Raw genomic sequence first — 27,531 nt, 5'->3', positions numbered from 1 at the left:
CCATTTCTTCATGTCCTGAACCAACATGCCTCTTAGAGGCTGTGTAGGTTGCTATGGGCAGCCCTGCCACCATATTTCTTAGTACCAGTGCAGAAAGGATGCAGAACTGCCAAAATAAGGCTTCATTAAAGTCCATTATATATCATAAAGTTGAGAGGTTTTGTTGTTTAAGAAGTTAGCAGGCTGCATGAAAGAGAAACCAGAATCTCCCTCAACCTAGCAGGATCATCTAATTAAATTCAGCTCATGGTAGATAGCAGCTACCATCTAATATTTTTCTAAAGTCAAAACCACACCTGTGAAGCTGCTGTTACATGAGTGAAATGCTGTGATTTGCCTCCCAGCAACACCACAAAGCCAACTAGGAGACTGCATGCTGACACCTCTGGTCCCCATCAGCCTAGCAGACCATTAAGTTGGGTCCTTGGAGACTCTTTTCAGTTTAAGATGTATAAACTCAGATACCCCAAACCTTGCCAAGACTGCATGCCTGGGGTTACACTGAGTCCTCAGGATTGCCAACAACCTTTATTTCAGCTGAGGATGGCAGAATGCACAGATACTCAGCACTCCCCATCCTCCAACCCCAACTGCATTTCCAATCCTCTGGCTCCAGAGGATGAATGTAACTCCTCTATGAAAATAACCTCCTGGCAAAACCAGCCATGGTTTCTCCCAGGTAATCTGGATGATATCCATGTTTTAAATCTGTCCACTAACCCAGCCAGAAAACCGCAATAGCACCATCTAGGCAGGAATTACCCATAAAACAAAAAATGCTTTTCCCCACTTTGGCACAGGGAAAGCATGTCAGACAAAAAGAAAGTTTTGCAAGGTATGTGCCACACTCCAGAAGATGCTCGGATAGAGCGTAGTTGGCACAACATCTCTGAGCAGAAATCCACTTACTTACAGATGGCTGCCAGTGATGCACTGTTACCATCGTTTCCCCCCTCCCTGTGGTGAGGTATCTATGTGCTAAGCTTCAAACACCCACTGGGGTGGTGAGATGCTGGAGGGAGAATGAAGATGTCATCCCTGGGCACAAACCCAGCTCATGCAGTACTCACCTAGGAGCTGCACCCCGCGGGTCAGCCCGTAGACGTCGATCAAGGCCCAGAGGGGCTCTGCCGTCCTCACCCCACTGAAGAACAGCATCGCGGCAGAGTCGTTCACCCGATAGAAAACCCGTCCTTTCTTGTCCACCCAGAAGGCGATGATGTTCCCCTCGTTGGCAAACTCTTCAGGCAGAGCCTTGGCCCAGAAACCAGTTTGGGAAACCAAGTCAGGGCACGCGTACTTCGGCAGGGTGTCAGGGTTAATCCTTGATGGATCCTTAGAAGTAAACCCGATTCGAAGAGCCCCACTCCAGCAACACTGTTTTTTAGTGATCTGCAAAAAACAACAGCAGCAATAACAGCATTTGGCACTCAGACTTCTATTTACACGCTCCAGGCTCCATGCCATCAAATATCAAAGGCCACCGTGCAGATAAACCCACCAGATTTAGGAAACCTTTTACCCAAACATTGCTGCAGATATCTCATCTGCAAGTAGCAATACTGCACACTTAGGATATAATGCACATATTTTAAAAAAATTTGCATCAAATCTATGGGGAGAGATGAAATGTAATTACAGCTGCATGATGACTCACTTCTATTTCGAGGGTAATTCCTTTTGGCCTAAGAAATGTCCTCTTGCAAAATGTGCCAAAAAAATGGCCATAAGAGCTTTCATCTCAGCTGAGGCAGCACCTGCAGCAGCAGAGCTCTTCCCCCCTGGTTTTTGGATGATGGGGTTTCTCAGGACCTGAGGGAAAAGCACTGGCTCCAGAATCACAGTCACCACCATAGGGTTTTCTGGGTTTCCAGGCCAAGCTAAAGACAATCTCACCCCTCTTTAGCTTGTCAGATTGGATGAAATCACAGCTTTGCAGCAGAGAACTTGTGTGTGGAAAAGCACAATTTAAAGTATTTAACAATATTTAATAAACAGTTAGGGGACAATGATAGATGTTGTATTATAAGTGATGAAAACCTATTCATTTCAGCCACGAGCGGTGTTTTTCAAGATATGTGATGCTCACCTATACTCACCCTCCTGCTCCCCATCGTTGTGTGGTTACTTAATGTGTTTGAAAAGCACACTAGAAACATTGGCTAATAAATTTTGGGATGCTGCATGAGTCATACCCACCCTTCTGCACCTCAGAAAGAGCAGAGCAAAGGCTCAGAGATGCCTCCAGAGCCATCAACTGCTTCTGACCTGAACTGGGCTCTGGGCTGAATAGGACGGGCAGGGAATGGGCAGTGGGTCCTAAGCACATACAGCATACCAGGAACACCACTCAGGAACAAAATTGCCTTTTCCTTGCAGAAGGGGGTGATCTCCAGGGTGGCAGCAGGGCCCCACATGGACACCATGCTCGCAGAGATTTTTTTCTCTCATATGGTTGCTCATTATGACCTTGCTGGGAACTGCTCCTCTCAAAAGCACACAGCCCATCAGCATCCAGACTATGAAATGAAAACCTAAGAATGCTGAATCCAATCCTTCTGCAGGGCCAGGATAGTCACTGCCTGTCAGCTGATGCATAATTAGCGTGTTTATTTGTGCACTAAACCTGCAGCGCCCAGGCAGCCTCAAGCAGTTTCAGTATTTGCTGCAGGACAAGAGCAGAAACAGGAATAGGTACCACAGAGCAGATGTCTCACACAACTTGCTGCCTTACTGTAATTTCTCCTTGTGTCCAAGTGCTGATGGCTCGGGTGATTGGCAACGCCAGAGGCTAGGCTGCCCAGGACTGCTGGATTTTGTCCTCAAAAGCCTGGCAGCAGCTCCTCATATACCAGTGTGGGAGCCAGCAGTGCAGGATTTTCACCAAGGGATTCTCTGAGACATTTTCTTTGGATTTCTGAATACTTCTGTAATAACATTTGTAAATATTGCATTTTTTCTTTCGCATGTTCCTCTCCAAGGCAAATCTGGAACACGTGCCCTTGCGAGCACAACAATCTCACCACAAGGACATTGCTGAAAGCCTACAGATTTCTGCTTTATTAAAGTGTCAGAGAAAACACCTCAGGGCTTCAGGAAAAAAAAGTTACCAACCGACAGACAGTTTCTCACTTGAGTGAGTGCTGCTCTTTACCCCTCCTCAACCCAGCCAAGCACCTAAACTGTTTACACAAAACAGCATCAGACACTCAGAGCTGCCCTCTGGCCCGGGAATGACACTCCGGCTTGCAGGACAGGCACTGGGGTGGCACTAGAAAGGGCCGAAGCAGATTTGCTCTTTTATATCCCTGGTTGGGCTGGGATGGGATCACACGTGTTCCCAGGGGAAGGGGGGTGGATGGGGGCATGCATGTGCCAAAACAGGGAATATGCACGCACTCCAAGAAGCGGCCAGGATTATTTATTGTAGCAAATTTACTGCAAGCCCTAAAAGCTTTTGGGACTGAGATAAATATGGCCTCATTGTTATTCGTACAATTTACTCTTTCACAGTCTCTTGCCAATACTTTACAGCAATCACAGGCTGCATGAAGTAAATATTCATATGGTAATCTAGGCTGCACATGTTCCATGTATTAATCAGCACCTATAAACAGTTCTCAATACAGTCTGACCACAGGCAAACTAATATCCAAATTAAAATCTAGTATAAAGCCTGCCAAGAATTAGACACAGCTGGACAAAGGATACACAGTTTTGCTAAAAAAGGCAATGGTTAATGATGGACCAGATTCTCTCTTCAGCAGCCACTGCTAGTAGAAAGGCTTGGGAGGTCCCCTGGGTACCAGAAGGGGAGGAAAAGATGCACTCCATACCCAAACTGCTAAGCTATAGCTGCTTCTACAGACTCAGGCTCCCACTAAAGCGTTGGAAGGGACCCCCACTCCCTAGCAGTACCCTGAATTACATGGAAGAAACCAAACTGGGGCATGCATCTCAGAGGCAGAGAAAGAGGAAATCTTCCTGAACCCCATATGGTTCTGGCAGCTTGATGGGATTCCCAAAGCTGCAAAGAAATCTCAGAATAAACCTCAATAATCCGAATGAGGCCTCCTGACCTCTTTCCCCTAGTTTTCCGAAGGGAGTTTGGATTTTATAAGACCTGAACAACTAAGTTAGTGGCTGGTCTTTAGCTGGTAAGAAACACGAAATGTTTAAGATCCCGTATTCCACAGGCACACGTAACAATAAGGCTTATGGACTTATCAGAAAACAGAGGCATTTTCACATTTCTATCCATCCCTAGGGTACAAGTTCTGCTGAAGCCTGCTGATCACTCCCAGGAGGCCTTCCCAGTAGATTCAGCAGGAGCCCTGCTCATAAACCCCTCATGCAGAGATGAAACATTTGCATGCATATTCTTCACATATGTTATGCAAACTAAAATCCTAAAATATACAGTAATAAACAACTGAATTTCCTGAGATAGTTACATTGTTTCAGAATGAGAAAGAAATAATCCAGAACCTTTGCCTAAACCACTAAGCCCACTCAAACCTTTGATAGTGTTTTCAAAAAGGAAATGTTGCTTTCATCTCCTCCCAAATCATTTCTTGCAGTTGTTTGTCCAAACGGCTAGCCAACATGGAAGAAATCCCATTAGGCAATGTGAGGGAGTCCTGCTGTGTTTCCAGCCTGAATGGAACCAGTAAGAACTCCACAGGAGACGAAGCAAACCTAGAGGGGGGATTTTCTGCCTATGGGCCTGAGCCTGAAATTGCCCTACACTTTTAAAAGGAAGCATCTTCCTCCTTTCTTGCTCCTTTGCTGGCTCTAAGGGAAGAGGCAGGGAAGCCTAGCACGCTGCCATAGATCCCAGCACATTGGGATCTCTAGCAATTTTTTTCAGTTTCTATAGGGGTCTGTACTAATGGGTCTGAGAACGATGGTGACAAAAGCAGAAAGATTATAGATATTTAAGGCCAACATCTGACTACTGTGCTTTGTGTGGAGGGGTTAAATATCTGCTGTGAGCACCTGGTATACCCCAACAGTCATTCACAGTAGCTACCATGCCAATAAGGGAAGGTATCGACCACTCACCTTAAGCCTGACTTGTTCATAAATAATGATGGGCCTGTTGCTGAAGGTAATGGCATTGCAGAAGCTAGACTGGCGTTTCACTGCCTTCTGTGTCGTGTCCATGATGATCTGGGATCCCTTCGTGTGGGGGTGGAAAAGCAGAGGGCTGACGGTCAGAGTCCCACACTGTGGGATGGGAAGGCAGTGCTTCTGCTTGTGGTGGCATCGGTGGGAGGAAGCTGGAAAGGAGCCACCTATGGAATCTGAAAGCAGGATGAGGAAAAGTGAGGTTTAAAATCCACTGTAATAAGTAAAACAAAAAACTCTCAATGAAAAAATGGGGGGAGAAGGGGGAGAGAAGGTTGTAAAGCCAAATGAAAGTCAGTCAATCCTGTCTCTGTAAACTACTAGAGGTTTCTAGAGCACCTTGAACTACAAAAGACTATTAGGACATCAAAGGTCCCCATCCGGGCAACCTGATGGTACAGGGCATGACATGGAGAACGCAGCTCAGCTCCTGAAATCAGAGGCCATTTTGAGGCCATACATCAGAGCACAAGACAAGAATCAGCTCCAAAACTGGACCAAAGCATGTATGATGTTTGTGTATCAAAGCTGTCCCAGTCAGATGAAGTCTTCCCTTTCTGGAGGACTCCCACCCAACTTGACCATTTCTCCCACTCCTCCTTTGCAACAGCAGCTCCATCAATCCTTGTGCCCATTTGCCTTTGCGTGCTGTCCTATCCGCTCTCGCTAAGTGCCAGCTCAGACACATAAATTCCTAACTCATACCTGAGCACTACTCAGTGATAACCCACCTGGATTTCTCCACCCACCTACACTCCTCTCTCCTCCAGCGATGGGAGCCTCAGCTGAGATCCCACTCGTCATGAAGGCACTTAGCAGCACACCATGACATGGCAAGGAAAGTGGAGAGGGAGTGAAGGTGTAAAGCAGGGAGGAGATTACGTCTTTAACCAAGAGAGTCAGTGCACAACTGACATATTCACGACAGCAGCTTTGTTCATGAATGACAGGATTCATGAGTTTTTTTTTCAATAGGGAGCCTGAAGCAGTTCAAGCACAAAACAATCATTATACTGAACAAAAGTCGTCTGCTTCCTTTTCCTTGTGTGCACAAACAGAGTGCATTATGCACGTATGTTTGGGAAGAGATGCTCATAGATTTGGAAATAGAGTACCAACAGAGTAATGAATTATTCCATGATAGACTCAGGGATGCAATGAAAGCAATGTGACCTTAACGCTGTGTCACTTTGCTTGTGCATGACTAAACACCGGTTTAAAATTCTATTCCTCTAATGCACAAACTACATAAACTAATTATATACATTCTTCATGCAAATTCATTGCTGACACTTATGTCTTTATATAGCTACTATAAAATAATGCTTACACCTCTAATGTAATTCTTGGGAGGTAGAAATGTAGAGCCTGAACCTTATTCCTCCTAGCTTTTAGGGCAGCCTGTAACTATGTGACATTGCAATGGTTCATCATCACAGCAAGTCTAAATAAGTAACAGCAGAACTCAGAATGCTGATTTCTGATGAGAACATTTTAACGCAACTTCAACATCAGCCTCTTCAGCTTTCTGCTCTCATCCTCTTGCTGTTCTGCTTCTCAATGCTATCCCTCCAGAACAGAGCAAAGAGGCCAGACAAGTGGTTTTACCTTGAAAAATTCTCATCAATGCTGTAAGGGAGAGATGAACCAGCTGGAAGTGATTTGATGCTAAAAATTGTGTAGAATATAAGACATCTTCCTGTTTCTCACAAGAGAAGCAAACACCAAATATACATTCAATTCAAGCTAAACTTGCATCCAGACCTGAATTTTGTAGCTCCAACTTTTTGCTAGCAGCCACTTACCAAAACAAACTTGTGAAGCATAAAGGCACAGACATTTTAACTTGTTTGCATATCTCTGCTCTAATTTTACTGGATAATTTGGCTGTGATTATAACAACTGCTGCATCTCTCCCTAGGATGTGGCACCCTTTTAAAACATGGTAATGAAGTGACAAAAACTGCTCACAGCTTTCAAAACACGCTCTGATAACAACACTACATATGTCCAGAGCATCTGCTGGAGCTGTGTTACGGAGCCTTAGGGTCCTGTCTGCCCCCACGGGAAAGATGTTAGAGGAATGCTTATTTTTTGTGACAGTCTGGCACTGCTGAGTGAGAATGGGTCAAACTCACCCTAGGCCAGTGCCTGCAGGAGAAGTGCCCCTGTGCATACAGCTGAAACTCAGGGTGACTACATCCTATGGGAAGGAAAGAAATCACTCAGGGAAGGGCTTCCTCAGGTGGAAAATGCAAATGGGGAGAAGACCCACATGCTGTCACTCAGCAATGACTCTCACTTGAGGAACACAGTTGGATAAGGACAGGAAACTATCTTAATTTAAAAAAAAAAAAGTCTTTATTTAAAACCAAAAATATTTGGGTTTTACTTTCACCTAACAAACGTTTGGAGAAGTTACAAAGCAATGGGCCAAATAGGATAGATGCCTTTGCTCAGTTCTTCAGGACAGTATGCCCACTCCAAAAGGAGGATACACCATGCAAGTTCAGACAGGTGGTAACACAAACACCAAAGACTGGACTTAAGAAAGGAAAGGGACACTTCTGAAACACAATATGGTGATACATCACTGTCCTTGCTTGGCCAGCTAAAAATAAATCATCTGCTGAAAATTTTTTTCAAACTGAACTTGACCTGGACTCCAGTCTTCTCCCATTCACTTATTTAAATTACTACACATTTCAACATCCTTAGCTTTTGCTGCTAGGAATATTGGTACAACACATCTGAGGCCTTTGCAGTAGGTGTTTTTCTTCATCTTCATAGAAAAGAATTGAGTGAAGCTCACAAACCTGGAGTCTCAGCTGGCAAAACAGGCAAAAGTCCTTCTGGCATCAAGAAATCATGTGAGATTCCATTAGCTGGAAGCCTAATCCTCCTCCTCCACAGCCTGACTTATCAGTCACTTACAAAGGAGAAGCGAAGTAATAGCTTCTAATAAAGTTTGCAAACAAACAAGAAGGCTCGAATCCAAAAGCATGTTCAAGGGCACCACAGGTTTCCCATGCAACGACACAGCTGTAAAATAGCCAGGCAAAAAAACTTCCTCCTGACAAGCGGGAGTTGTAACAACGTGCCATGATCATGCAAACAACTGTTATCTTGTGACAACAGTCACAAGAGCCAAGGCATGCCTGAAAAAAGCCCCAGTGTCAAAGTGCTGCAAATCTAGAGAAGCCCCATGGGTCCCCATACAGGTTTCCAGGTTTCACGTTGTGGGTCACAGAGATCAGCATCTGCTCACTCTCATGGTTTTAAGGACCGGACAGGCTTTAATTTTCAATTCATGCTCAACAACAGATGCTGGTTGTGCCATTTCCTTCAGTACTGGAAACCACAACATGAAGCACTCCAAACTGTTCTGCCTTCAGATGCCTAAGTGCATCCTTTCTGGAGCCCAGGCTGTTTGAGAAAGCGGAATATTGGCCCACAAGTGGCACGCTTCTCCCTTCATGTGTGCTAGCTCCAGGATCTCAAGGCCTGAGCAAAATCCACAAGCCTTATAAAAGGCAGCACTGGGGCACTGGATGTTCTCAGATTAGAAAATGTGTCCCAAAGCCTGTTAGGGGTTTTCACTAGAAGCATTCATGCTCTGCAAAAATGAGACAGTCTTAAAGGCTTGGATTTCTTAAATGCTGAAAAAAAAAAAAAAAAAAAAAAAAAAAAAAAAAATGACTGGAGTTCATTTTTAACAAATACATCTTTTCCAGTTGAAAAAAAAATCTTGACAGGCACATATCAGAATATTGTCAAAACTCATTTCAGAGTGGAAACTAACTGCAAGGTGTTTAAGATTAACTTATTTAAGCGTGTAATATGATTGGCACTCAGAACTGAGTGAAAGAGAAAAGACAACTTGAAACCAGAGCCCTGGGACTGACATGAAATACAAGTGGGAATGACAAATCCCTATGTACCTGGGAAAGAGGAAAAGAGAGGCATAAGGGTTGGTGACAGAGGCATGCCTGTCTTGCAGTCCAGTGAGAGTGAGAAGAGTGGACAGGGCAAAACACCACACCAAGAATCATAGAATCCTTTAGGTTGGAAAAGACTTAAAGATCATCAAGTCCAATCATCAACCTCACCTACCAAGTCACATAGCTAAACCATGCCCATTAGGGCCACATCCACATCTCTCAAAAACCTTCAGGAATGGGGAAACCCCCACTTCCCTGGACAGCCCCCTCCAAGGCTTGACCATCTCCTCCATGAAAAAAAATTTTTAAAAAGAGAAAAGTGTTTCAATACTGTGACTTTAAAGGGAGATGACAAAGTTAGTTTTATTGCCAGGTGGCTGTACCATATCTGTATTTTACTGAATGAATTTTGTGCAGGAAGAAAAGGAAAAGGAAGAACCACTGTGGAGAATGCAAGGGACACAATTCCCTGGGGACATGAGCAAGGTGCAGCAGGAAAGCCCTAGCCCTGAAAGTATCTGCACAGTCTCTCCAAAGGCATATTAATAAAGATCAAAAGGAGAAAAACCACAATGAACTCCTTGTGCTAGGCTTTGCAAATGTATTCGTAAAAGCACTTTTCAAGATACGGTTTACTAAAAATAAACATTAGCTCAACACCATGGGAAACTGAAAGGGGTTGCAAACCTTGTTTTCCTCGCGTGCAGCCTGACCCTGTGCATGTGCACAGGAGAGAAGGAACTGTAAATAAGTGCAAATGAAGAAAGCTTTTTTTTCCATTGCCTTCTCTTGAAGGAATAAGTAATCACGCATCTCCAGGCTATAACCAACTCTCCCTATGCCTGTTATGATGATAATGGCCTTATTATATCACTGTCACCAGGTCAGCTACTGATCTTGGCATTACAAGATGACCAAGACAAACAACTTTGCTCTTCCACAAAGACCACAGCTTTGCAGGAGTTAAGGCATGCAATGATAAGAATGCAAAGGGTTAATTCTTTAAGAGGAGCATTAAAATGCTTAAAAGGGGAGCATTAAAGCCAGACAACCTGAACTTATACAGCATCTTCAGTTAAACTTCAGAGAATTAGGGACTTATCTACAAGGTGGATTTGAGCCAGCAGGTCAGATCTAGCACTCCCATCCAAGACTACAAAACTAGTCAAAGCCAAAACATAACTTATTTTCATCTGTGCTATTTTAGCAGTGATGAGATGTATCAAGAGAGTAGGTCCGCACATAGTGTAAGATTTTCCACTTAAACTGCAAACTGTGAGACAAGAGACAGGTGCGGACAGACAACATGTACATGAAAGGAAATAATACCAGCTAGGGTGGGGCTTGGAGATGTGCTATTTTTTAATTATTTTTTCTTTTAAGCAACCTCAGTGGAACCCATTGAACAACAACTGCATGGCTACAACCTGAATCTTGGATGCAAGACTTTATGAGGGCTTGCTTCAAGGTTATAAGTTTTAGCAAGAGTCAGGAGAGTGGCAATTTTTATGGAGATTAAAAAAAAAAAAAAAAGGTCAAAGAGCTTAGGAAAGATAAAAGTGCTCCGATTCAGTTCTATTAAGCCCATATTGTTTGGAATATTTTATTTAAAAAGCAAAAATAAAAATAAAATCCTAGTGCAAAAATTTAGGTTGGCCAGAGAAGACTTAGGTACTACAGAGGAGCAGTAAATCTGTTAATTGTCTGTAGGAAAGTTTCCAAACTAATGTTTGTGGTTGAAATTACCCAGAGAAAGATAAAGATGATGCTCCTGGGCAGAGCCTAGTGGAACCTCTCCTGGATGTGTAAAGGAAGGCGAGGACGACCCTTGAAATGCAGGAGAGACAGGCAGGGAGGAGGCAGGACGGAGCTGGGAAGCAACCTCAGGAGTAATAACCCAGTTGATGGCACCACAAGTGTTTAGCAAAGCCAAGTACCATGAGGATGGCTCATTATGCCCTTTTTTTTTTTTTGTGAAGAAAATATGAGAAGAGAGCTGCGAGAATACAGAAGTATTTCTATATGCATATAAGGCTGCTTAGAAGAAAACCCTTACCAGGAGAATTAATTTTTAAACTTGCCACCTTCAGTAATGCTACCGTGTAATCATTAACAATTTCTTGGCACCTAATAAGGCACTCTTTACTCAGCATCTCGCACAGTCACTTGGAACAATTCAGCCACCCCCATTACCACGAGCTCCAGCACCGTGCTGCTTTCTGTGGGTGCAGCTGCCTTTGCAGGCCCCCTTCTTGCCCTCTCCCCAAGCCCCCTCAGAGCAGAAATGCGCTGAGCACATAAGACCAGCAGGCACTAAGTCAGCAGCACGTGCTCCTGTTGGCTGTGTGAGGAGAAAGATGGGCTGAGCAGCCCCCTGGAAAGAAAGAAAAAGAGAAAGGAAAAGCAGAAAGAAAGAAAAAAGGGGAAAGGAGATGGAAAGGAGCCAGCGAGTGCAACGGTGCAAGTCCCTCCATCAGCAGCAACCACGCTATTTCCCAGAAGCTCCACTGATTCTTGCAAGCAGGAGCAACTTGGGTGTGTTATCTAATTATTTATTCTGGGGAGGAACTATGGACTTCTGACTTCATCCTCCTTGTCTCAAAGAAAAGTAGATACACTGTTGGCCATAAAATTATAAGATTACATATACTTAATAAAATAATCCCAGAGTTATCTTTGCTCCGCTGTTCCAATGCATTAATGAAGTAACTACTTGTCAAAGCTCCTTTTCCAAAAAACATTAACATCATGGGCCACCTTGGACAATCCAGTGTCATTTCCAATCTAACTTAATTCCATTTATTAATTTTCTTAGTATAGAGCAGAGCTATGCACGGAGCACTCTACACCTGTATTAACACTAGAGATCCTCCTAATTTATAATAATATAAACCAAGCCAAAGTAGATATTATACACATTTAACTAAGAATGGTGCTGCAAGATTAGGGCCACCAGCATCTCTGCCTGTCTCTCTAACCTCACAGGAGTGCACATCCTCTGATGGCAAGGACAAGTTCAGCTTCTGCTTTCATCCATGCTCTTCCACGGGACCGCCAGGAAGCAACACACTGGTTCCTTACGTGCTGTCCCCAGGCAGTACGTCTGCTCACTTGTGGGCTAGACAGGCTCCAGAGATGATTTCCCTGTTGTTCTGGTTGAGAAAACAACGTTTTGCCCTGCTGGCAGCAGCAGTGCCAGCTCCTTGGGGAGCACATGGGCAGCTACTTGCTCAGCTTTTCCCCCAGAAAAGCTCTGGGGTCAGGAGATTTTTGTGTCCCACCTGGAGGTGGCCAGCATGCTGCTGCCCAGGGAACTGCTAAATGCAGTCTCCTGGTATAACAAGTTTCAGCCGAGGTTCTAACCCACTGACTGGTTGTCTTAGATGTAGCTTCTAATGGTCCCAGACACATATCTGACCATCGCTGATATCCTGGCAGGCCCTGAGATCCTGTGCAAATTCCCTGGAGTCACGTTACCCTGCAGGCATAGCCAGAAGGCACTCATCCCAACAACAAACATCGCATCGGTTTTAAACCAAAACATCTTTCCCAGTCCAATATTTCCACCCTAGCATAAGGTGCTTTTTCCCTATCCCTCCTGCAATGCTGGGCACAGCTGTGATGAACGGCGAAGCTGCTGCCCAGAGGTAGCTGTGCTCCGCTGCACAGCCCACAGCACGGCCATGCCTGGAGGGTTAATGACAGTTCACGCTGGAAAGAAGTAGCTGCATAAAAGCAGAGCCCAACTGCAAATATTTTATGGCCATGTAGTATTTCCACGGACTACAAATCAATGTAAAAGATGTTTTCTTCAAGGGGCCTCATATAGACTGTGTTTTTAAAATGCATTCCCTCTGCTAAATATAAATCAGTAAGAGTTTTTGTTCTTCCAAAAGATTAACTAGCCTCAGTATTTTGGGATCTAATTCTGGAATACTTGTAGATGTGCCAGCATTCTCTTCCAATTTAAATAGTTTAATGGAAAGTCTATCCTGGGCACACTTTCCATGTACGGTGTAATAGCTTGGAAGCCCAAATATTGAGAGTTCACCACAAAATGAGGTGACCCGTAAAGGTTAAACTTAGATATTTCTCAGGACAAGAAAGAAGGTGAGGACAATAGAGATCAGGGAAAAAAAATAATAATAATAAAAAGCAAACCTGCAAACCTAAGAGTATTAGAGACAAGAAAATGGGTATGCAGAACCAAAATCCAAAAGAAAGTAGTGTAACCTCCCAAATAGTGCAAAGAAAATGCAAGTTGGAGAAGCTGTTATTCTAAACTCATCTCCTTGAATTAGCTTTGAATCATACCTGTATGAAATCGAGAATGTTCCTCTAGACTAAAGATGCTGAACTAGGCCCACAGCAGGCCACTCACACCCCATATTTACAATATAAGGAGCTGCATTAGGTTGATTTTCTTTAAACACTCCCTCTGTCACCAGTAAAAAGACACAGGGTCTCAAGTTGGTAATGAAGAGCATCTCTGAATTATCTTCTTGTCTGGATCATCAACTGGGGAGGATTCTCTCCCACTTCTCTACCTCATCCCAGCATATAAGACTACACATTAGGGATGCAGAAGGTGTTGGCCAGAAACCTCCTGCTGTTTCTGACCTCTCATCTCTTAAGCGTTCTGTTTAGAAAAGCTCCCTAATCACAGACCACTTTGCACTAAGACAAAAATCACAAACACCCTCCTACCTTGCGCTCTACAAAAATCATGGCTCTGCCGTGTGTCCCTGGAATAAAACAAGTGAACAATAAGACACTGGAATAGCACAGGCTCCCCAAAATAGGACAAAAATACAGGAATATTTCTGCAGACACAGCATTTGCAGGATGGTGGTATGGGTGCTGGGCATTTAAAGCTTGCATTCATAGCTGCAAGGCACAGAACAAAGGCTGCTGGAAGGATGGATGTCTCTAGAAAGAGCCTGGATAACACTTCAAGACATGGATAGCACCATTCACCTCAGAGCAAACTCTACACTTGCACTAATTGAAATATCCCCAAGGTTATAGAGATTTAAGCTTCAAATACCATCAGCTCCTCAAAGCCACGAAATGTTCAGACACCAACGGGCTAGATGAGCTTAGATCAGCAATCAGCAAAGAGCTCTTCCTCAAGAGCTGACAAGCTCAATCACATTGGGGATTCAGGATCTTAACGTACTTTGTGCCAACCCAAATACCCATCTCTGGGCACAGCAAGGGTATGCCCAGCACCAACCCGATGCACTTCTGCCTTACAGCAGCATATATGAGTAAAGCATAATATTTCTTTCAATCCAGAAACACTGACGACAACTTTGGACTGAAGTTGTGAAACCTCCAGTGGCTTTGTTGCCTCTTCCGTATTTTGCTGCTTGAATTTATTGCAAGTGTCACGTGTGAAGGCCCTCACTTTAATTTAGTATCTGGTTGGTCAGGATATATAATCCAGAGACTGTTTTTTACTTCTCTTCTTTCCCAGCTGGACAGCCTAGATTATGTTTATCATTCAGTACCACATACCATGAAGTTTTAAGCCGTAATGCCATTTCTAAAGAATCTCAGGAAGCAGTTTTTCTCTCATACATGACATTTACATTTGGAGCGTGCCTTCTTTCTCAATGTAAACCATCAATTTAGATCCACTTTGAGGTACCGTAAAGTTGGGTCATTTTGTGTTAGTCTTCTTTAAAAATGCAGCGCGCTGGGGTCATGCTTATTTCACATTCTTCCTCCTGAAGTTCGCTGCCGTAATTTGCAGGGTCCTTTGAGAGCATGCCTGCTGGAAGCAGCTCCTTACACCCTCCGTATTTAAAACTTAACAAGCACTTCTAAAATGCTGTGATTATTTTTCCAAGCCCAAGCAGTACTTCACACTAAGTACTTCCCTTCCGCTGCTTTCAGAGCACGTCTCCTTTGCTGGTGGCTGCCCACAAGCATGTGTGAAACAGCTCAGGTCCAAACCCAAGAGCCAGTGCTCCCCTTCCCATGGAGGGGACACCGCAAGGTGACAGCACAGCCAAAGGACAGTGCCCAGCTCCATGATGGAGATCTTCCACCCCTCAATGGAAACACCAGGAATTTCCTGACTGCCATCGTGTCTGTCCGAGGACAACAATGACTTGTTTTTATGACATGGAGCATTTGAATCTTTTGCAAAACCCTGCTGGTGGTGATGTTGTAATACTCAGACCATTGCTTTTTCCTTCCTGCAGTTTGGTACTGGTAGATGTGCTGTCACCCACTACATCTTCTGTCTTCTTTGGTATGTTTTTGTTCCTCTCTGATCAACTGAAAATTCACTTTTTCAGTGCAAGAAGATTACACTGCTTATTTTGCCATTTGTTGGTACAGTCTTAAAACTATTTACATCTACACCAGTTAACCGAATTGCAAGGATTTTCATCCAATATAAAGTGCAAAGCAATCCTACAGGGAAGCCCTATAAGTATATAATTACCAAGGGTCTTCTGGTTTCTTCATTCGCAAAGAAAAATTGCACTTACAAAGAAAAATTGCACTTGAATTTTTGTTTTTGACATGCTGTCTGGCTAATCCCAGAAGATATTGATCCCAATGACTTTATTCCTCATTACATTTGGCAGTACGTAAACCCTTAAAGTGTAGAGTTACTAAGAGCTAACGACTTAGCAGGTACGTGAAAATGTGACTTTACTATTTGGCCATGTTTAACAACCTCATAAATGTTTCAGGATTACAGGAACAATGTACTTCCTTGAATTCCTCCTCCACCATTTCTGTATTGAAATCCTCCCGCCTTCTCCTTCCCACCTCTCCCTCTCCGTCTGCCATTCCTCTGTGAGAACTCACAGACCAGATGACCTTCACCTCTGCTTTGCCATTCCTTCTCCAAAAGATCTTCCTCCTCCTCCTTTCTCATAAGTACTCAGCCACTTCCATCACTGACCTCAACTTACTCAGCACATTTCTGTCACACCTTTACTCTTTTTCAGCTCTTATGCTCTCCTGTCTTGTTCTCCTCTAACCAGACATGCTTCACTTCTCATTTAAAACAAAAACAACAACAAAAAAAACTACCCCTCTCCTAAAACAAAACAGATCTTAATGAGTAGCCAAGGCTCCTCGGCCCCAAAAAGTTAGAACCAGATTTTCTTATTTGGTGGCACCCACTATTTATCCCATAAGGTATTTCTGCAAAGTAACTTGCAGTGGGCAGTAAGTGAGGTTATGGAGTTTGTCATCAGCAGCGGATTTTTGATACAATTCACTTCAAGCGCACTGCTGTGATTAAAACACAGGAGCTCCAAGCCTGACTTCCACAGTCAAACTAAAAAACTTGCAGCCCACCCAGCAGAGTTGGAAGGAGAACACAGAAACAAAGGTGCCAGCCCATGGCAGGACTCTGGCAACCTCCTGCCTCACAAATAGATATTATTACCAAGAACATTTGCCCAGACCAGAAAGGTCTCCAGTAGCACTAGAAGTGCTAGCCACCACACACAATTAAAATATTATTTTTCCAGGCAAGTAATTTAAGTACTGCTGCAGCAAAAACAGAAGAAAGGGCAACATTTCTCCCTTTACACAAGAATTTGGCCATCCACTGGCACATTCCTTCGTTAATCTGCAAATTCTGTGCAGAATTATTGACTTTCCCGCTCTCATTTGGCTCTACAGAACATCACTTGCACCAGTTTAAACACCCTCTACCAGTAATTAACTCTGTTTTTTTTATTTTGTTTTGTGTTTTTTTTTTTTTTTTTCAAATCAGCATCTGAATCCAATCCTTTGAATTCAAACATGAACCTTCAACGGCCAGCCTAGGAATAAAGTTACCGTTTATTTTAACAAAAGACAAACAGCATCCCTGGCGCTGATTACAAAGAAAAAGCATGAATACTATTCCATCATCCTTCCTACCAATTCCCATGCCAGACCCATGAAGTTATTACTTAACGCTTTGCTATAAATAACTGCTGGAGTAGTCCATACAGGAACTTGGTTTCCTTAGTGTCTGCTGCAACAGGTCACCCGGTAAATGGCCAAGGGTCTTGCATTCATATAGCTTTCGGAAGAGCATGCAGAGATGCTTTATGTGATCCTACCTGCTATCCAACCCTTCTTGCTGAATATCACAAACTGAAAGAAGAGGTGGGTCTTGCCACACCCTGTTTACAGTCTGGACGTATGAAAAGAAGCCAGTAAATTGGAGTAAAAGAGCACAGAGTGTACCTTGGGGAAAAAGGAAAAAACTTTGTAATCTATCAGGATGAGTTCCGTTCAATACCCATGGCCAATGTGATTCCTCACACCAGAAGACAGCAGGGAGGTAATTCCACCCCTCTTCTGTCACCCTAACAGCAGAGGAAAGAGCTCCAGTTCTCTCTGATTTATGTAGGCAAAAGTATACTTCAGACTAGAAAATCAAGGCCTGCGTATTAAAAGCCCTCACAGAGTTTCCATAAATATTAATGACTATTTTCTTATGATTTGTGCAGCAGAGTCAACTTCTCAAGTTTTTTTGTAGAGGAGGTTACCCCAAAATTTCTTGTGAGAGGGTGCCAAGGAAGTTCTACCACTTCTAGCTTGAAGTTGTGTTAACATCAACACATGCAAACTATGCAGAAGACAACCTTTCAGCAATGCAATATTCAGCAATTTCATACTGCTGCAGGCTTGCTCACACGGTCACGTCTTATTCAGATGACCAGTCATCATCTACCAAAGTTGGGTACCTTACAGTAGGAGACTTGGGAGGAACATTATGAAGATGACTGCATTTCTAAATAGCTGAAGGAAGAGAAAAGTGAGTGTTGGAAAGGCAAGCCAGCTTGGGAAAAAAGAAGGTGTGTTTTTTTGGTTTTTTGTTTTTTTTAATTTGTGTAAAAGGGCATTTTTGCATACTGGGTTACAGGTAAGAATGGAAGGAGGAAGAAATGCAATGTCACGCAATTCAGTGCATTGTTCCTGATGTAGCCACGGTTGTGGCGTGACTGCCTTGAAGGTCTGCATGAACAAGAAACAAGCCTAGAGGACTCAAGGGGCTGTATTCTCTTGGTGGAAAGACACCTACACTATTTCAGAAGAGCAAGGAGCAATTAAGTGCAGAGGTAAATTCATTCATCCATTTTCCTTGCTCTTTGTAGCTTGAGAATTTGTGGAAAATTCTTTAAGTCCTCGTCCTGCTAAGGGGCATTTTTTTCTGACAACAAAGACCATTTAATTATTTTTTTTTCTAGTATATAATTGCTCCTGATTTTGTAAGCCACAGCCTTAAATTCTGATTTAATAAGGAGCACACTGCACCCCTGACAGATATCCCTTCCTGCTAGCATGCAGAGACTTGCAGAGCTGTTGAACTGGAGTCTACAAATCTGGACTCCTGGGCCATGAAGCATTTCTCTGCTGAGTTTCTCTGCACCCAAAAGCATATCTCAACACATACTGTAAGTACTGTATATAGAGTAAAACCACAATATTTGTCATCAAATTGAAGTTGCACAAATCTAAAACTGCTACCAACCTCTATTTTTTCCCCAGATTGTTCACTTCAAAATTACTTCTCTGGAGTGGTGAAGCTATTCAAGGTAACTTGCCTGTATTTACACTTTATTACAGCTTCCCACACGCTACTATACACCTCCCCCTGCAACAACTGAGCAGCAGAACCAGGCATGCATGTGTCACAGAAGTACTGCTTCTGGCATGCACAAAGGACCTAATGGACCTAACTTCAACAAGCACAGATTTCCCAAAGTGGAAAGGATTGGAAGATGGACATATAGCCAATGAAACACAAAAGATACCAGTTATATGCTAACTTCTCAAACTACTACAAGAAATTACCTGTACACTGTGTGCTGAGCGCAGCTTCAGACTTATGGATGAGGCATGACCTTTGGAGTCCCCAAAGAGCAGCTTTGCTGTATGAGGGTTCAGAGAGGGAAGGTCTCTGAAACTGTGGGATAGCTGATAAACGGGTAAAGAGAACACAGGTAGACACTTTACAGATAAAGGGATAGAAACATCTTCCAGGAAATGGCTGGGGTTACCTGACCTTTGGCGAAGAGCCTTTTAAAACTGCAGTCATCTCTTGCAGACATACTGAATGTTTTTTGCACCCTTTCAAATCCATTTGGAGAACATTCAGATATTTCTCTGCATTTTATCCTTTCTACCATGGGAACAGATAGCCTGAAAGCTTTATCCTTTGCCAATGCACATCTGCCTAGGAAGGATACAGGAAGCTGGAATCAACGCATCTCTATACCCTATTTCAGGGGACTTGGGATTGTCCTTAACATCAGTTTATATAGGTATAAATCCACCTTAAGCAGGGCCATGGGGATCTGCAATTACAGCTTGCAGATCTTTGTGTTCACCATCTTAATTCCTAAATTTAGTAGGAATTGCACCTTTATCAGTGTCAAGTGGGAAACTCATAAGAGCCTCTAACCCCCGTTTCACAGCAGGATCAGATCTTTTGCAAGCAGAAACACCCCAGGTGTAAGATATAGTAGTGGGGAATAAAAATGTCTGACCTCTGCTGCTCCAGCAGGTGGACCTGGTGAACTAAGAGGTGGTCTTTCTGCCTTCTTTCCCCAAAACAGAAGATTTCAGGAATTAATTTCTAAAATAGGACAAGATTTTCTACTGCATTCCAAAAACAGTCTTACCCACTTTCCCACCTAAGCCTGACTGCTATAAGCCATGCTCAAAGTAGCAGAGGTCAAGGAGAATTAGGTCATTTTCTAGTCAATAAACATGCAAATTACAAGGCATAAAATACTGACACATGATACCTAGATACTGAATCAACTACCCTTGCTCAAGCACTGGACAGGAAGGAGCCAGGTTGTCCAGAAATCTCATCACAGTCATGCCACTTGATCAAGGTCTCTTCAGGCAATTTTTCAAAGCCTCTGAGGGATTGAAAGTTGGACAGCAACTCCTACCATATTGCAGATCTTACAGTGTGAGATGGACCAGCACCCATCAGGGCTCCCGAACTTGTATGTCCTATAAATAAATAGCTTTACTCAGAACTGGAATACAAAAAAAAAAAAAAAAAAAAAAAAACACAGCCATAGTGATGGTCTCTTTCCCTTTGGAGATAAAAAAAAAAAAAATCTGAGGGCAGCATTGAAGTAATTTGTGATAAGCAGAAAATAAATTAAGCAATTTTCATTCCTTTTCCAAGTTATATGAAATTGACAGAATCAGTAATGCCTTTGTAAAAGTAATTAGATACTTAAGACTCTCTTTTATATTTGATAATCTGATTCTGTTTGGTGTGCAAAGACAGAAGTCATTTTGATCCCAGATGTTTCAGCACAATATGGGTGTCCCTAAATTTCCATCTTCCAGAGAGACTCTTTTTTTAATTTCAGTCTCTTTGTAAGCTGCTATTTTTAACCTTTGAAAATACCAGTTCTTAACAATCTTTATGTCTCCAGTCCTTCATCCAACAGGCCTAGAGAAAAGGTTTTATTTAAAGTACTTTTAGTTGAGTCAGTGAATATTAGATATAGACAGACCAAAGCTGAAGCTGTAGCTTCCAAAAATCTCCCTCTAAAAGCCTTTTCCCTTCTGTCTCTTACTCCACAAATGCCAAAGCCAAAAAACATTTGTCTGCCTGTCTTCTGACCAAAAGCATGATCTGTGCAGCAGAAACTGAAGTCCAGAATTTACTTCATTCCAAAACCGCATCTCCAATGCCCTTGCCTCCAAGGTGCCATTTGAATGGTTCTCTAACATTTAGCTTTTCCAAATAAGAAAAAATAAAATTATGAAGACATTCTCCTCAAGCAAAAGATGTTTACCAGAAGAAATCTTCTTTACTTTAAAGCAGCAACCAACCCACAGCGTGTACCACGTTTACACCAGAGCTGTGACAAATGCCTGTTGAGCTGCAGCACTTAAACCACTTGCATTTTAAACAGCAGTTTGTCAAGTGATGTTAATTATTTGGGAGGTCTATGCTCCTAGAAACATAAACATTTCTTTTTATACTGATCACATTTTTTTTTTCCATGAGGTGCTTCCAGCAGAGACTGAAATTAAAATGGCTTCTTTGTGAGCCACGGTGTGGTTTATGGCTCAATTCTCCCTCTGTGCTTGCAAGCAAAGGGTAGCATCACACTGAGGCTCTGCACAGTCCCCTCCTCATCCTTGCTTTGGTGTTGGCAACCTCTCAGCAGGTGGGGGAGCTCCTCCAACCCCACCCACTCTCCTCAAGGTTATGCAGTTTCCTCCTGGCTGGTAACACAGACCTGCAATAGCCTGAGGATCACTTGAACTTCGCAAGGCAGGCCAAGGGCTCAGTTGCTAGGAAGCACCGCAGAGAACAGAAGAGGAACAGGCTCTTGCAAGAGGCTGAGTCAAAGCAAACCTCCAGTCCTGGCAAGGTGCAACTCAATCACAAGCACCTGCTGCTCCCCAACCACCTGCTGGTTCAACCGGTGCTGCTTCCAAGGTTGCGGTCTCAGCTTGGCTTAAGCAGAGCTAAGACACTACAAGCCTCTCAGTTTCCTGAAAACCAAATTTTTAATCCTGCCCTGGTATCTCACAGCAGGTCCTGCTTTCACTGAGAAGCCTACCAGACAAAATGTTCCAATGCTGTACCCACACGGTGCCACTTGGCTGCACAGGCAAGGTGAATCACCAGGAAGATATGCAGCTGCTGTCCCTGCTTCTCAGATGGAAACCCCTTGGCTGAGAAGAGAGTTTGTTTGCTGAAGATGGCCTAGTGAAGTGCAGCCAAGCAGCCTGACTCCCAGGGCCAGGCTGGCCCATACACCCCATTGCCTGTGGCTCGTTCCTGAGACCAGCAGAGAAAAGGGAGCAGCAGCATCCTCTATGGATTCACAGAAACTGCTGCCTCCCAGCTGAAGTGAAAGCTGAACTCTGCTTCCCCAAACCCACACCAAGACTGACCTGTTTTGAGTGGCACCCACTGGCTATGTCAACCAGAGAAGACTTCATGCAATTGCAAGCAGCACACCAGAGCAAAACCTGCAGTGAGACTAAAAGTGGAGTTTTCAGAAGCCACAGTGAGCAATCTGCATGTTGGCTCTGGGCACTTTCTCTCTCAGGCCCCATGTGCTTTGATCCAGAAAAATTTCTCTTCAAAGGTAGTCAAAGATGGGAACAGCCATCTGCTACCTAGGCAAATTTTATAAAGAGGTCACCAAACATCTTTCCTGTTTGGTCAAGTGTTGGGTCCTTTTTTCTCCAGACTTCATCAACAAAGTCTGCTGTGAGCAACTTGAGTTCCCCAGGGGCTAAAGCAGTGTGCCCGTGTGGGTCCCCACACCTAGAGCAGCCTCTGGGCAGGACTGCTGTGTGAGGTACACCATAAGGTGGGACAACTCAGACCCAAGGGACTCTGTGGTACTTGACCCCCGATGCATCCCCTCCGTATGAGCATTCATTTACTATACCAGTGTAGGCAGAAAAGGCTGTAAACCAAACCATCAAAGAGGAACTGATTTTAATAGCAAGGGGCCTTGGTTTATCTCTAAGGCTTCTATTAATAGAGATTTTTATCTTGAGGAAAAGGACAAGAACTCCAGATTTCTGCCAACATGGGCTGTTGCAAGGGAGCCAAGCAGGAGTACACAATTTACATTCTATATCATGTTCATTAATGTATATAGCTTTTATTATGTCCCCTTTTTACTACTATCCCTTTTTCTTTAAAATAAAATTGCTATCAGCCTTTACAAAGGGAAAATGCATTCATGCATCTGATCAATTATTGTGGCTCTCTCAGCCCCCCACTTTCGCTGTGCTGTCAGACCCACCATAAGTCTCAGATAAACCAAAGGACTCAGCTCCCCAGCCCCATCAACTGCAGTCATCTTGAATGTTATTTTTAATGCCAATGAAGTACAGCATCCCTTCAAGAGAAAATCAAGGACAGAGTCAAGGAACAGAAATACCACTGAGACCAACTTGACAAGAGCTACAGAGTAGAAGGCTCTGACTCATCTCAGACCAGCTTCACTCAGATAAATACATCATCAAAGCAAAATGCTGTGATTTAGAGGGGGTATAGATGGGAAAGGAAAAAAAAAAAAAAAAAAGCAGACAGCAGCAACACTAATAGGGATCAGCCCTACAGCAAGATACCATCATACAGAGGGCTGCAGCATATGCTCTGATCATGGGCACAAGGACCACAAGGCTTGCAGCTGGCAGGCATGCTCCTCGTTTAGCCTCTGGGAGACAAGATCTCTCCTGACCTCCACCTCCACTCCCTGCTGTGCCTTCAGTAATCCCTGCTGATTCTCTAGGGCAATCCATCAGGATCAATTCTTTGCTTTCCCTTCACTTTTCAAGAAGCTTCCATTCCTCAATGATTAATCTTTTTTAGACTGATCTCAATTCCATCCTCAACATGTATGGACATCATTAATGTAACTTTTTTTAAAAAAAAAAAAAAAAAGTAAGTCTATCAATTTTGAGATTATATGACTAGAGACCACCTCTTCTTAATTCCTTCTTGATGTCAACAATGGTAATTGTGTTTGTTTCACAGATTTATTTTATACCATTAACAGTATGAATCGCCTGGCACTGGGAGTACTTGTTTTGATTAGGCATGCAGATGATTCCCTGGGACTTGTCAGGGGATCTGACAAACCTTCCTGAAGAGACACCTGCTACCTCTAGATTAATTGAATGATAGCTAAATATATCATCCATAATTCTCAACAAAAGAGAAATTAAGTGAGGAACAGGTGAAAACAGATCAGAGGTAAGAACGGTTCCCTGCAGGGAGGGAGAGGGCCTGTCAAAGAGGAGACAAATAAGACAACCGAATCTGAAAAATAACAAAACATGCAGTCCGTAGGTCCTACCACAGCAGAGCATCAAGAGGACATGGAGAAATGAACAGGGAAAATGCCAGGAAAGCAAAGGACGAAATTAGAACGGGGATGCTCTTTGCTCTCATCACTTATACCAAGACCCCTACAGTCAAATATAGCCACAACTAATGAAAAACTCATTTGCCTTTCACAACAAATAGCACTGTTTTGAAGCATAAGTGTGGTTGCCCATAAAATCTCTCTATATGGAGGTACTCCACACTTCATTTTCAAAAGCATTGTCAGCAGTCAATACTATCAGCCACCTAAGGACACTCGAAGGTGACCTGCAGGTCAGAGGCACAAACTGAAATAATCTCTGGGAGCCCCACTTTCAGCAAATGCCAGCACTGCTTTGGCACCCTGCCCAGGGTCTTCTGCACCAGTTAATCCAACCCTGAGCAGGATTAACTTCTCACACACACACACACACACTTGCTTTCAGAGCTATATAGCAATCTTGCTGAAAGCAGGGCGAGTTTAGAAAGAGCCTCTTCTCCTCAGTCCCGTTTTGGTTATCAACGAGTGACTGCCTGCAGGTTTTAGGAAACGTTAACCCCCTAGTGAGGGGAACCAGTTTTCAATCATTCCATCACATCTGGGAGCTTGATAAAATGCCCCCAAAATCCAGACAGTAATTTAAAGATAAGAATACAAAGTAACATTGGTATGCAAAGAAATCTCACTAAATTGGTGTTGTCAGGTCTTCATTTTTCATTCATTTCTTATTTCTTCTGGGACATTTGCAGTTTTAATTAGGTGAAAGCAGCTGGCAATTATTAAACTTGAAGGTGTGTACAATAGTATGCACTGGGGTACAATTCTGTTTAATGATATTAACTGCATGGGTGAAATGTGGTATTGGGTGAAATTGTGGTTGTTGCAGTATAGGCACTGAACAGAGTGGGAAACAAAGCATGGGGCTGGTTCCAGCACTTGCCTATGGATATACCATTCACTACACTACAAGGAATTAAGAGAAAAGCTAAAAATAGAGCTCTATTGTGCACAGAAAGAATAAATGAAGTTACATACAGTAGCTATTTTGTATTAGGGAAACAGCCTCCACCCTCTGCTGTTCCCCAAAGCCCTACAGCAGCTGCTCAGCCATGCTTGCTGGGGCTGGCAGCTTCCAGCAAACCCCAAATATCCTAAAACTCCTATTGAGGTGAGCAAGCAATACCCATGGATTGTTCTTCATGGGAACAAACTGCAGATGAAGGACAATACCAGTGCTTCACACCTATTTTGCACAGGAATAAATGAAATGCCTGGTGCAGGAAGGACCATGGCAAATAAGATCCCATTGAAATTTCCCACTGGGAAATGATTCCAGATAGTTACCCAAATGTCCTTATCACCATGCAGTGCGGATGGAGTGCTGTTACACCACAGCTCCCACTTCCTTCTCCTGCATGAAAAACACAGCACACAGCTGTGGCTGTATTGGACACTAACTAGCACCTATACACTGAAAAAGGTGAGGGGAAAATTTGGCCATACGTAATACTTACACCTGTGTATGCATCAGACAGAGACACACGAGCCATTATTTGTATTGCATCCACGAGTTACAGAGCATCATCCACTTAAGAAGCTTAAAAATTTACCTGTTCAAGCCAAAAATTACATCTGTCAGTCACTGCTCCTTCCCAGGCAAAAAGCTGATGCGTTCTCACCAGAGACTTTGTTGTAATTACGCTGATGCCATATAATTACAGTTTGGGAAATGCGACAAGATACTTTTTTTCCCTGCCCCGTGTAAAAATTATTCCACTGCAAAACACTGATGAATGCATGTGACATCTGAGTAATTAAAACAAAAATAAAACAAAGCCCTGCAATGAGGGACTTATTAGTGACAATGTCTTGTAGGAAGGGAGGTTATTGAGCAAATGTGCATGCATGCACAGACACACATCCTCGGCACATGAATTAATCCACTGTGTACCCTCTAGCTTGTCAAAAGCCTTCTGAAGGGATGCGTACGTGTTAATCGCTAACCCCTGCACGTATACACACACTGAATTCCTCTCCCAGTACAGTGCAGCAGCTTCCTTGGCTAAAGTGCAACTTTTTGTCAGTTTGGTTCTGAGTGAATGAGGAGGAAAAAAACAAAAAGCTCAGAGTGTTTTTTCCCAGACAAGATCTCCTGGATCTGGCCCCTTAAAATTAAGAATTGGGTCTTCAGGAAATAGCATCTCACTCATAAGGAGGAATTAAAAGCTGACGCAGCAGGTAACGGTTGAATCAAACGGATAACAAGAACATACTTATGAGTTATGCATCTATTGGAGATGCTTTATGCATGATTAGTTAGCAAGTACTGTTTAACATAAATATTTAGTTAAGTCTGCCTATGCTGTAGGAACACTATAGCACACAGTCATTCTTGAAGAAACTAGCCTCAGATGAACCACGAGCAATCATATTAACATTTCCTGTTTAAAATATTGCTAAAGTAAACACCACATGTATAGATGTTCTTTTTAACATACCCTGTAAACATCCTGTCCATCAAGACTGTGTTACCACTCAACTTCCTATTCTGACTTCTTGCATGGAGAGCACTGGAAATCCCCCCAGGGACTTCTGCACACAGGTTAGGAAGGGGCAGGAGGAGCAGGCACCATCACGATGCCAGTGAGAACATGGGCACGCAGACAGAAATTGCATGAGGATGCTTGAACAACGCACATCATTTCATGGAGAAGGAGGAGTGGCAGTTCCCAACACTTGAAGCCATTGGATGTCCCCTTTCAAAACTAACGGTGCTGCCTTTCAAGCATGCTGGGGTTGGTTTGTTCATGAGAAATGGAGTCAGAGGCAGGTTTCTCCTGGGAAAGCAGCTACTGCCCCTTGGTTAATTGGTTAAAGCTCATTTCCAGCCTCAGTCCATGTTGGAAACTTCCTTTGGGTGTGACTCAGGACATGTTCAGTGCCCAACTCTTATCAGGACACAGTAGCAGGGCTCTCCTCTGCTGACACTGTACCTGTGGGAGAGCAGCTCTGCCACCCAAAGCCCCCTGCAGCCAGGCAGGAGCTGCCTGCCCACACAAGTGTGCATGTACCCCCCCATCAGCTCAGACAGGACCACTCACAAAAGCCCCTCACAGAAGAGCAAATCCCAGGATATCCAGCATCACCTGCCACTGACCGCATGTCACACAGGTTTTAAACATCACCAGCCCGATTTGATGCTTTTTGAGAGGATGCCACCCTCACCAGCCAATATATCAGTTCACTTTTCCATCCCCACCATAGTCAGGGTGGGCAGCCCCAGGGCAGGCAGGGACCCTGTGCTCCAGCCCAGGAACGCTGCTCAGGAGCTGGCAGCTGCCCCACCAGTGGCAGAGCCCCACACAGCCCAGCAGCATGGTTTCACCCTGCCCAATCTGATTTACAGCGAGGTTGAGTTACTGAGGTGCTTGTGAAAATCCCAGCCCATCCTTGCAACACAGAGAGGTCACCAGAAATACCTGGAAGAGGTGAATTTGGACTTTACCAATGGTTTCTAAAAACAAGGGGTGTTAACCCCAAGGGCTGTCAATACAGCTCCCTTTTGGTATCGTTACATTCAGTTTCAATTATCTTTCAGATAAATGGAT

General features: G+C 43.5%; 1 protein-coding gene across 8 annotated transcripts in view; it reads right to left on the bottom strand.

The window, feature by feature from the left end:
• Window positions 1-27,531, bottom strand: part of NEURL1 (neuralized E3 ubiquitin protein ligase 1) — a 148,264-nt gene that overhangs the window by 54,426 nt on the left and 66,307 nt on the right. For all 8 annotated transcript variants that reach the window (XM_068688386.1, XM_068688391.1, XM_068688390.1 and 5 more), the window contains exons 2-3: window positions 5,065-5,306; window positions 1,071-1,392 (exon numbers count right to left, since the gene is read on the bottom strand). In XM_068688386.1, coding sequence (XP_068544487.1) covers window positions 1,071-1,392; window positions 5,065-5,306 — 564 coding nt within the window. The remainder of the gene's footprint in view (window positions 1-1,070; window positions 1,393-5,064; window positions 5,307-27,531) is intronic.

This window comes from Anas acuta, chromosome 7 (genome assembly GCF_963932015.1).
Source record: "Anas acuta chromosome 7, bAnaAcu1.1, whole genome shotgun sequence".
NCBI classification, from domain to species: domain Eukaryota; kingdom Metazoa; phylum Chordata; class Aves; order Anseriformes; family Anatidae; genus Anas; species Anas acuta.
The sequence above is the reverse complement of the archived record's forward strand: the minus strand, read 5'-3'. Positions and strand labels throughout refer to the sequence as shown.